Source organism: Polistes fuscatus, unplaced genomic scaffold (genome assembly GCF_010416935.1).
Source record: "Polistes fuscatus isolate 324 unplaced genomic scaffold, CU_Pfus_HIC Scaffold8, whole genome shotgun sequence".
NCBI classification, from domain to species: Eukaryota; Metazoa; Arthropoda; class Insecta; order Hymenoptera; family Vespidae; genus Polistes; species Polistes fuscatus.
In genome coordinates, this window is record NW_025113162.1 from 8,194,011 (window position 1) to 8,206,313 (window position 12,303).

The 12,303-nt window shown below is 31.2% G+C and overlaps 2 protein-coding genes across 7 annotated transcripts; one reads left to right on the forward strand and one right to left on the reverse strand.

The window, feature by feature from the left end:
• Positions 1 to 879: 879 nt before the first annotated feature.
• Positions 880 to 4,526, forward strand: LOC122524698 (zinc finger and BTB domain-containing protein 41-like). 3 transcript variants are annotated; one of them, XM_043647089.1, is made up of 3 exons: positions 880 to 2,604; positions 2,684 to 3,068; positions 3,153 to 4,526. In XM_043647089.1, the coding sequence occupies exons 1-3, from the start codon at positions 1,009 to 1,011 to the stop codon at positions 4,271 to 4,273; spliced, it is 3,102 nt and encodes a 1,033-aa protein (XP_043503024.1). In that variant the 5' UTR covers positions 880 to 1,008; the 3' UTR covers positions 4,274 to 4,526. The 3 variants fall into 3 exon arrangements, with proteins under 3 accessions (XP_043503024.1, XP_043503023.1, XP_043503022.1); XM_043647088.1 differs by having other exon boundaries at positions 880 to 2,299; positions 2,369 to 2,604; positions 2,684 to 4,526; XM_043647087.1 differs by having other exon boundaries at positions 2,684 to 4,526.
• Positions 4,527 to 5,129: 603 nt separating this feature from the next.
• Positions 5,130 to 11,578, reverse strand: LOC122524700 (protein rolling stone-like). Of its 4 annotated transcripts, none has more exons than XM_043647091.1 (2): positions 11,406 to 11,578; positions 5,130 to 6,283 (listed from the first exon to the last, which is right to left on the reverse strand). In XM_043647091.1, the coding sequence occupies exons 1-2, from the start codon at positions 11,512 to 11,514 to the stop codon at positions 5,421 to 5,423; spliced, it is 972 nt and encodes a 323-aa protein (XP_043503026.1). In that variant the 5' UTR covers positions 11,515 to 11,578; the 3' UTR covers positions 5,130 to 5,420. The 4 variants fall into 4 exon arrangements, 3 of the variants coding, with proteins under 3 accessions (XP_043503026.1, XP_043503028.1, XP_043503027.1); XM_043647093.1 differs by lacking the exon at positions 11,406 to 11,578 and adding an exon at positions 9,516 to 9,660; XM_043647092.1 differs by lacking the exon at positions 11,406 to 11,578 and adding an exon at positions 7,249 to 8,076.
• Between the last annotated feature and the right edge of the window lie 725 nt (positions 11,579 to 12,303).

Sequence of the window (12,303 nt, forward strand, 5' to 3'; positions counted from 1 at the left end):
ATTTTCCTAACAATTTCGAAATCCGAATTTTCAAATAATTTTACTCGACCAATGATAATTCATGGTTTAAAATTATGCTTCGAAACAGATGGCACTACTATACGGTTGGTTAGTAGAAACTAACCCCAAACCATTTAAAATTCGTAATATTATTTTTCATATACCTATAAAGATATAAATTTAATCATTCTAAAAGTTATTTTCATGGCAATAACAACAAATTAGAAAATAATCGATAATAAATATATTTCACTTATGGTGTTGAAGTACTTTCTTCATAAGTCAATTCTGATTGGACGATTCTAAGGAAAATGTGGATATCGATCTATATCGATCACAACTGGTATTCGATATAAATTTTTGCACATTTCTCATATTATTACGTCATATTATTTACAGCAAATGCCCGCATCGCAACAAAACTATTTTTAAGATTAAGCTCAATTGACATGAGATTAAAACTTATATTAACAAAATCTAGAAAAATAGGTATAACTTATATAACGGATAAAGATAAAAGATGGTTGATTAGACGATTAGAAAATGAATTCGAGAACAATAGAAATGTTGTAAAATGTAGTAAAATTAAAAACTCATTAATAAAATTATTTGAAATAAAAAATTTTCCGATCGTGAGTACCGAGCCTTAACATTTTATAAATACGTTTACGCGTATTTGGTAACAGACCAATAATAAATGTTTATTTCGTAAAAGAGAGATTACGTCAGAAATAATTCGATACATTAATTAAAATCTTGTGCCATTATTTAAATATTTCATGTGAATAGAAAATTGAGACGAGAAAGGAACTAAAAGAAATTTACGAGATATAAAAAAGATAAATAAAAAACACTAAAAAGGTAATATTTTAAAAGAAAGTATAAAAATAATAATAAGATGAGTTGTGTGATAAAGGAATATAATATTCATGATCGGTTTTAGCCGGTCTTTTGAGAACCGACTTTGTTGTCCGAGGGCGGCCTCGATGGCGGCGGGATTGTCGCTCAATGTGGACCCCTAAGAAGGAATCAAAGTTTCGGGGTAGTCAAATGTCTCGTAAAGAAGTAGCTGCTGCTGTTGCTTGTTCAACAACATCTTCTAAGTCAAAACAATTCCCGCGATTCTTTCGTAACCGTCGAGCATCGTCGGTTTCTCTTGTGTGGCCATACGTCGATGTAAACGCCGGTTCGGTGTTATCCGAACAAATAGAAACGAGTTCGTTGACGTCTTTGCCGGATGAAAGTAAAAGACTGTTAATCGAAGATAAAAATAATAAATTTAAGACGAAAAATCACGAGGAAGGTAACGGGTATACGGAAATAGTTTGGTGTTTGGATCATTCATCGGCTTTTCTTAAATGTATACCTTCAGAAATTATTACTGGTGATGTTGATGATCCCGAAGAAAATACAGGAGACGTAGAGACAGTTGCCAGCATCGAAAAATGGTTGAAAACGAGAACGGAATCCATCACAAGCATGGACTTGGATGTTGCCAAATCGGAGGTAGAAGAAAACGTAGAAGGATATTTAACCAACGATTTGACACATTCTTTCTTACCGAAGGATCCTGACGCCTTGTCCATTGACATTGATTTGTCCGATAAAAAACTTAACCTGAGTTACGAGCATTCCATATTGCAAGATTTTCAGACGGAAAAATTGTTAGGGGTATGCGAAAAAAATGATGAATTTATATTACCCGAATTTAGGTTGGACCAACTTGATCCTTTGGCTCTTTCACCTGACGATATGATGGTCGCTGGGGAAATCTTACCGTCCACCAGTGGTCCTACTTCTTTGACTACGCCAAATGAACATCTTACCGATACATCTGACAAATCGGAAAAAGAAAGAGTACGGTTGATAGATCGAACAGAAGAAACTGAAAATCATACTTCTATGGTTGATTCCACACAGTTGACCAATTTGCCTATCGTCTTTGAAAACATTGACGTTATGCAAGATACACCTGAAGCTAATAATATCGTTTCTTCTCCAAAAAGTACATCCAATTCTTTTACCGATGTTCTTAATAACGATGACGTTATAGAAAATACAACAGACGTTATAGATGTAGCTAACTCTGGCAATAATATTATGCAACAATTGAAATCCAAGGCAAGAATCAAATTGGAACCAAGAATCATTAAAAAACGTCGAAGGATATCTGACAAATTTGACGAAAAAATTAAATCCAAGGAAGGCGTAATGACTGTCGTTGCCATATCGACAGATAAAATTTCTAATATGACACAAATTGTTATTAATACTGGTACGGAAGAACAAATTTATCAGGGTAAGACATCAGAACTGATAGAAGCTACAGGAAATTTTCCTAAATTGCCAAGAATTGAAACTTCCCCAGCTTGGAGCGGATCCTTAGAATGCAATTCTGAAATGAATACTAGCAGTCAACACGAAATGATAATATCTAATGCTTTAGCGGAATTAGGGGTTACGGATGACAATTTGCAACCTGTTACGGTAAGCGAACATGGGAAACTTTGGTTATGTCCGAAAGAAGGTTGTGATAAACAATTCAATAGACTGTATGCTTTAAAAGGACACTTGCTATCTCATTACGGAGTGAGACCATTTAAGGTATAAAGTATAAAATTTATATTATATCTACAGTATACTTTTTGTATGCTTATAATTAAATAATTTACTTTGATTATAGTGCGACAACGAAGGATGCACTTGGGCATTTTATTCGGAATTTAAATTAAAACGGCACAAAGAAACTCATTCGAAACGTAAGGATTACATTTGCCAAGTAGAGGATTGTAATAGAAGATTTACTACCATATATAATTTATGGAGTCATCAGAAATTACATACTCGTCCTAATAGAATTAAGTGTCACGTACCAAATTGTCAGGAGAAATTTCAAACCAAGAGAGCACTGGAGTTGCACATGAGATCGCACGATCAGAGTCATGCACCTTACGTATGTAAACACGAAGGTTGTGGTAAAAGATATTATAGTAGTAATGCATTAACATCGCATCAAAGGTGCCACAGTTACAAAGAAATCGATGTTAAGTGTTCATGGCCCGGATGTGGTAAGGTATTTGACAAACCATGTAGACTGAAAGCACACATACGTTCTCACACCGGGTGTAAGCCATATCTTTGCACTTTTCAAGGCTGTCAGTGGGCTTTTTCATCATCCAGTAAGTTGAAAAGGCATCAAAAAAAGCATACTAATGAACGGAAATTTATATGCGATGTTGCTTCCTGTGGAAAAGCCTTTATGAGATCAGAGCATCTTAAAGAACATAGATTGACGCACAAGGAAGGGAGGTACTTTCAATGTTGCATATGCAACACACAATTTTCTGCAAAAAGTAGTTTGTACGTACACATTAAGAAACATCAAAATAAAGAAGAGATAGAAAGAAATATTTCTAAACAAACGTTCAGCGAATCTTCGAGTATAAAAAATCGTTTTATAATGACTGAATCTCATTGTTCTAAAGTAAATCGTTTTGTAACGCAGAAAAAAAAATCTATCGAATTTAACAAAGAACTTATTTCCCAGAATGCTTCCACACCAGTATTGTCTCAACCGTGCGAATCGAGTTTAAATAACGACGACGAAAATCAAAGTTTAGAAATGATATCTAATCAAGACGAAATTAAAACGTTATATCATTGTCCTGTAGAAACATGTACAAGATCGTATAGTACAAAAGCGACGTTAAGAGCGCACATGTCAAAAATACACGGTACACCTATCGGAGATTGTGATAAATCATTAAAAAGTAAATCCACAGATGTTATAGATTTTAACAATATGGACTATGTCTTATATGCTCCACCTTCTTCAGCATCGGAATCTACCGAACAAATGGTCATGGTAACGCCATGCGATTCTGTAGTTGTTACCACCCCTTCGGAAATGGATTCTTTGCCTGAAACGCAACCGCCTCTCTTAGATATCGTTCTAAGAAACGATTCTATTCACGAAAATCCAACGAACGAACAATTATTGCGATCTAACGTTAAAAAAGATCACGGCTCCGCGAGGACAAATTTAACATTTTCGGACGTGTGTAAATTAAAAACAGAAGGTGCGTCGATGAGCTCCATTGCGGGAGCATCGGATGTAACATTAGGTGCTAGTGACATGAAAGGGGAATTATTATTTACCGAAGAATTACCATCTATGTATTATCAAGACGACGTGGGGGGAACGGAGTATCAAGTTTTATTACTTGATTCGGGACCGTCGGAAAGTGCTGTAAATTTGCGCGGTCTTGAATGATGTGTTAAATGTTTGAATATTGCTATTTAAAAAAAAAAAACAAAAAAAAAACAAAAAAAATAAAAAGAAAAACAAGAAGTAAAAAAAAATTAACGATCACTATTATTTTTAAGTATAGTATAAAAAAAAAATTAAATATATGGTCTGTGATCGGGGACCCGCTTCGAGTCCCATGATTTATTTGTATAACAGTCCATAATTGCTTTACACATCGTTATTTTATTAATAAATTGTTGATATTTTTTCATAAAAATTATATATTCATAAATATACATGTATATTATATATACAGACATATATATGTATATATATATATATATATATATATATATATATATACATGTATATATAGTCTACTTATTATTTCATTTTTCTATTACGATATTTTCTCTCTCTTTTTTTCTTCTTCTTTTTTTTTTCCTCTTTAACAGCAATAAGATGCGTCGTTACATAAGTTTATACAAAAGATTAAGATTAAACGTTAATGTTTACAATTATTCATTCTTTGGTTACAAGTAAACAAAATACTTTTCTACAAAATCAAGGAACTTTTTTGTATGCGTGTACAGAGAAGTACACGTTTTTTAATGTAATATTTAAAAAAAAGATATAACTAATCTAAAATTTATCATAAAGCGAGGTATACAAAATAGTGTTATCAATTAATATGCATTGATGAGTCGATGAGCGAAAGAAAGTGCGAATAAATTATATATGTATATATATATGTTGACGGTGGATATATAATAATTTTAAAATTCGCCCGATTATAATGTTTCATGAGACGATATTGGTGATCGGTTTAAAAAAAAGAAAAAAAAAAAAGAAAAAAGGATCATACAAACTAACATTCGCATTGGAATTGATCTTATATGACATAATACTTGTATATTATTCTAATATCATTGCAAAATATCGAGACGGAATCTTAATAATATTGCTATGAATGAAACTTATGTTAGTTTTTAAGATATCAATAATAGCAAGATAAATGCATAATGTACTATAATTCTGTTTGATTTACAATTCGTACATTGGACGAACATTGGAATGAATCGAATAGCGGGAATGCTTTTGAACACTTTTCGAGAATGTATATATATAAATGTTAATATACCGAAAAAACTTATTCAAAGTATCTCACTGATCAAACAATTTCGGCCTCTTTTTTTGTAACATTGTAATCGGTTTTAATTGAAGGAACATTATAAATTTTCTTTGTTATTCTAAAGTACAAGCAGTCTCTGAGTTTATCGAATAGGCATAGGAGGAAATGCAATAATACGATGAATGTCATACATCCCGCGCATATCAATAAAGTTTGGATAGGTTTTTCCCAATTAAGAATTTTGTAAATATAATGATAGCCATTTTTATCAAGACCACCCGCCGCGTAATATATTATTGAAAATATTATGTAAAATAATACCACGATAAGGCACCACCACACATTTTTCATATATATCGGTACACTCGTGATCGACAAATCTATAAGCATTAAAATACTGTTACAAACGTGTAACATTATATTCAATGGGTCTATATAATTAATTTTAGGATTGTACACTGCAGTCCAATAAGTAACAGTCACACCAACGGCTAAACTAGATGTCACCGTATAAAAAACCCAATAGGATTTTTCCAACATGGTCAATTTCATATCACTAATGTTATAAGCTGGATCCTTTTGTAGTTTCCATCTTTTGGAAACTATTAACGCTCCTAGGAATGATTGAATCAGTCCCAACGCCAAGTCCCAGTTGGTCAAATATATCGGCCATTTCTCCCATTTGTATTGAGGCTTGTAACTTCCAAATTCAAATAACGAGCAGAAGATAATACTGATCCAGGCGACGAAGATCAACCAACGATACAATAAATACCAGTTGGCCACGTGGATTTGACATTTTGGTTGGGAAAACAATTGGACGTGAGGTGGTTCGGTTTTTGTGTTAAAATACTTTCGTAATACTTCATAATTCCAGAATTTGTTTAACATTGCTTGGCGACCTGTAATGCAAAAGAAATACATATATGTTAATAATTTAGAATTATTATAATATTATATGTAATTACGATTAATTTGGCAATTGTTTGACAATTTTTCACTTTTATTATGCAATTTTTCATAATACCAAATGCGGAAAAAGTTACTTTAAAAATGTCTCTTAAATTTGCACAGTCAGTAATTTTAAATGCACTGTTATTGTGGTTAGTAGTTTAATAACGAAGTAAATTATTTTCATGGTCTGATGATTAAATCTTTTTTAAGAAGAATAGACTTTTATTTATATTGATATTAATTCATTTTCTAACGCAATGTTTCTTATATATATATATAATTTTATATTTTTAATACTCATCAAAGATATTTAATATTTAATAAAAATTTTTAATAATATATACCCACATATTATAACAAAAATTTAATAATTTTAACAATATACATTTTAGAGCTTATTTTGTGGCAATTTTTTTTTAATTGTTTATACTTTTTAATGTAATACCAATAACATTTTATCAAAATGGATATTTCAAACTAAAGGATGATCATTTCGAAATAATCGAAAATTCGATTATCGAAAAGATACGAGAGTAATTTCAAAATTTCGCGGGCTTCTTTAATCATCTTCAGAGATGAGTTTTTAATTAAATTTATATAATAAAAAACACAAAGAAACGATTGTGCGAATATTTTCAAATTGATTTAATAATTCAACTGTTTTAATAGACACACACACAGGCATTTCAAATAATATCAATTTAATTTTATATCTAAGAATATAAATTCTAATTAACGTGACAAAAAGTCCATTATGTTTTTTTATTTTTTCATTAATATATTTACAGTTTATCAAATATTTATCAATAAAAGAACGATTATCTAATTGTTTTTTTTTAATTTAAATATTAAATAAACGTTTAAACTAATTTCGTTAAATTATTTATTCGAAATAATTTTCTCAACGACTTACATAATGAACATCGTAGGAATATGTAAATAAATTTTTTCGGCGATAATAAACTTCGCACGTGGAAAAACATTTTTTTTGTTTTTGGTTAAAAATTAATTATACAAAAGATAGGAATTATCTTGAAAAAAAAAAAACAGTTCTATTACAATACTATTGATCGTCGTAACCTCAAAAACGAAATTAGACACAAGAGTTGATTAAAGAGCGCAGCACTGTACCTTCACTGTAATTTCCTAACAAAAGGCGCCAATTTTAATTTTCCTTTTGCATACAATTTTGATTACAAGACAATTTCTATTTTCTCGACGTTAATTTTGTTTTGTTTTGTATTTATTACGACGTTTTTAATCGTTCGCGCGTGTTTATTCTCAATTATAATTATTTTAACGTCACAGATTAGTACGATGATTTAAAGAAAACGAATTATTTGAAAGAAAAAAAATTAAAATTCGTATTATTTCCGTTCGGTTCGAAAGTATGAATAATTACAAAATAAAAATTGTCGACATTTCGAATGAATAGTACATCAAAATTGTTGTATAATATCGAACGGAGTGAACATGAAATCTTTTAATCATGGTAGTAGGCACAGATGGTAGGCAGTTTCAATTAATTAACCCTTGCTAACCTATGGCGCTGAGGTTCGCACGAAGAAACGGTCAACTCTGTTCTATACATGTTACAAATGTCCGGAGGTCACACTAGTTGGGTCAATCAGTCAATATTAATTCCACGTTAATTTATTACAATCTTCTCCTATTATTATCGATTTTCTCGCGTTAACTCAACTCAGGTGACACCATTTTAACGAAACCTTTTTAACAATTTGATTATTTTATCTTCCTGGAGGGGGGATGGGGGGCATGTAGGGATATTTAAAAAAAAAACAAAAAAAAACTGTTCACTTCTTAATTTATAAAAGTGACTTGTAATAATTTAAAAATAAGCTAATATTTATATAATTATTGTAATTATTATAGCTATAATTATAGCTATAATTATTGTAATAATTTAAAGATAATCTTGTGTTCATGGAAAAATTTGTATTTTTATATTAAACGAGGAAACTATCTTTAAAAAAAAATTATGCTAATCGTAGATGTTTAAAAAAGTAACGCCACTATTTAATGGTGCAAATAAACGTACGAATCTATCGTTCACGTGGAAACAAAATTATTTAAAGTGACCCTTTTTAAAAAAAAAAAAATATATGTTTTAGCATGGAATGAGACTTTAGTTAACTGAATTAGTTATAACAGAACATATAATTTCTTTTACTTAGAGATATGAATAATATATATTTTATTTATATTTTTCCGAAGCTATTTGTACATTATCAATTGGTATTAATTTATTGGGAAAATGTATGATGCAATTTCAAATTTATGTGAAATTGTGCATGCTTTATCGAGCAGCACACTATGCAAAGAAAGAAGAAGGAAAAATATATTTGAACTTGAAAAAAATGTATTCCTAGAACAGAAATCGACAACGATAAAAATAAACAACGCTTATCTATCGGTTTGTTTTTTAAAAAATTTTTTTCTTTTTTTGTGTTGCTGCAAAAAAGCTGCATTTTTCATATCCATATCATCGCGTATCTTATCGATTTCATTTTGTACTTAACGATTGGAGATTACTAGTTTTTTGATCGATCAAAAATAGAATATAAAGAAAGGGTCGAGGTAATAATAAACGTTAACTCGAATGAAATGCGACGTGCGATAAATTTCAAAATATTTATAGAAATATTAATATCACTCGTAGACAAAAATTATTGCTACTTTTATTGTTCGAACGTTATGTTATATCGGACATTTTGGTACACAATTACGAAATTATATGATCGACATATATATGCAAGCAAACACGTAAATGATGACGTCAGGACAATTATAAAGACAAAACGAGTTTAAAAAGAGAAAATAAGAAATAAAAATATCGTGCATTATTATACGTTTAAATTTTCGTATAAAGGCAGAACCTTCATTACGAATTTGGAGAATTTAAAAATGTTGAAACCTTAATAATAATAACAATAACAAAATTAAATGCACGAAACAAAATATGATTGACAAATATAAATATATACCAATAAGTAACGACGTAGTTTATGCTGAATAATTTGTTTCTAAAGAAACCAAAAATGAGAAACAAGCAACGATATATACGTGCACGTATACGAAAAGAAGAACACACACACACGCAGACAAAAAAAACCAACATTCACATGAAAAATAAGTGACACTACTAACACACACACACACCAAAAATGTTTTTTCTAGACATACACCAATAACTGAAGGTCTAAGAAGTATATACAAAAGTATATCCAGTTCCTTGATCGTATGCTGACGGTAGAATATTTGATCGATGAGTTTATCAACCTGTTCGATCTTAGAAAGCATCTGATACTACCAATAAACGTTCGGAAGTACGCCTGACTCGTGACTGATCGATCTCCTGTACACTGGTTGTGATCGAAAGCGTGCACCGTGTAGATGAAACGATGCAATTCTTATATTATAGCCCCTTTTTTCTCCTTCCTACTATCCTAATCACGCCACATTAAATTATCCTGTGATGCCAAGCGCGAACACTAAATAGAGTATAAAACCTCTTTACTCTTACTGATTGATCATTATTACCACGAACACCATTCGCTATTCTATTCCCCGTTGTGTTCGTTAAACACGACTTACCAATTTAATTTAATAAATCTTTCAACTGACAATGAGAGAGAGAGAGAGAGAGAGAGAGAGAAAGATTTCTGCCCACCTAACGCATACTTTTTACAGTTACAATTAAGAGAATCTCTTGCTTGTTTCAAATTATAACTCATAACTCGCATAGTTTCCAATTTATTTTCTATTGGGTTGGGTGTGCATCAAATAGTTGCAATTTTCAATCACCGAATTCAAATGACTCGTATGATTTAAATTATCATCGAATAATTGTTGATTTATAATTCAATAACCTTGAGCTTTAAATACTAACGATTATAAATTGTAGTTGTTAAATCGATCGCGTGATTTAATCTTTGTATGACTTGTATAATACATCGAATTATTAGTATTAATAATATATTTACAATTTTATTTCTCGTTGTGTGTCGAGTAAAATTTGCATTGTCATTGTAGGTCGTGCACGAGAAAAAATCTTTAATACTCTGTTTCTTCTTTTCTTTCTAAACGTCTAGAATTAATAACAAGTCATTTGGAAAAGAAAAGAAACATTTTCGAAAGAGTTAATAATCGCAAAATAATGAACGAGTCCTGAAGTTTCGTCTGCGCAACGACGCCATGTTGTGGCTTTCGTACAATCGGCTAAGGGAAATTTGACGTGTGGGCCAGATGTTTGTTCAACCAAGCGTGTAAATTGATCTATCCCTTTTTTGTGGTTTTTAACGTTATTGTAGCATGTTAAAACGAAAACGTTTTCAACGTTTTTTCCCCCCCCCCCCCCCCCCATTAATTTAACACAAACAGTCGAATATATTAATCATCGATTTAAAATATCTTTTTTAGTTACACGTAAAATATAAATTAAAACGTGTAAGTTAAAACAGGATAACAATAAAATTCACATAAAACATAATTATTTCAATAAAAAAAAAGAAAAAAAGCACTTAAGAAAGAATTACTATCGATAACGATAATTTTCTTGACAAAATAACGAGAGATCATTATTATTTCACGCGAAAACATTGTTTACCCATTAACTCCACGAAGCAAATTTTCCCAATGTGAACGTGACACGTTATGAGATTATTATACAATCCTAATCTCTCTTCGATAATTTATGGTTCGAGAGACACGCGTGTTTCCGCGCAGTACAGTGACCGTCACGATTTCTACGAAGGATAATTAAATACAAAAAGAAAAAAATGTTAAAAAAAAACCCATTGTCCCCTTGCCTCTTCTCGAACAAATTATCAAGGTAATTCAATCCGACCAATGGAATTCCAAGTGAATCATTCGAAGAAGTACGATAAGAATAAAAACAAGAAGAAGAAGAAGAAGTAGAAGAAACGTTGTGAATTTTGTTGTTTTTTGTTTTTCCTTGTTACGTTAATTACCTTATTCTTCTAATATCATCTGGCAGTACCACCAATGATGATGATGACGTTAAGAAGAAGAGGAAAAAGTAAAACGCACCGATGGTCGTCACAGCAAGATTCAGAGGATCCTTTATCCTGTCACCGATACAAGATGTTCTTTCGGGTAGATCTCGATCGTTAAGTTTGTTGTTACACTTTGGAGACATATTATAACGAAAGCTCCTGCTCGTGGAACGACTAGTTTCTAACTGACTACCTTCCAACAACGCGTGGTTGAAATCAATATCAATCCCTGTACACCTTTCCTTCTCCCTCCACTAACTCTTATTTTTCTCTCTCTTTCATTCACTTGTGTCTACTTCTTTTATTCTTTCTGCGAACCCACACACACACACACACACACATATATATATAAACAGACACAGACACACGAATATTCTGTCTCGTTCTTTTTCTTCTTCTCCTTCTTATTTTTATTCCTTTTTCTATGACACACACATACACACACACACAGAGAAATATTTACTCATACACGTGTAGTTTGGCACAGGTATACACCTGTTTCGTTCCCCCACTCTTTAGTTTGTTCTTCTGCTATTATACTTCTCGTTGATTCTTACTCATTGCCAGTTGTAATTTTCTTGCCGGAACTCTTTCATTCACATTCGCAACTCCGAACACACACACATGTGTCTTGCCAATTCCATATTGGTTTTCTTTCTAAGCTTGAATGAACAATTGTATAATGTCATACTTCATCCCTCCCCCCTACCCCCTTTTGTATTAAATAATATATAGATTAAGGTAAAGAAATATTTAATCGTTTTAATATCAATGACCTATAAGTCAACTATAATAATATTAATATTGCATATTATCATACGTTATTATCACGTTTGTATTTTATCATAAAGTTTTGTACATTGTACGTTTTGTACAATTGTCAAACAATATTTTATCATAACATTTTCGTACAGTTTATGAATTTATGAATT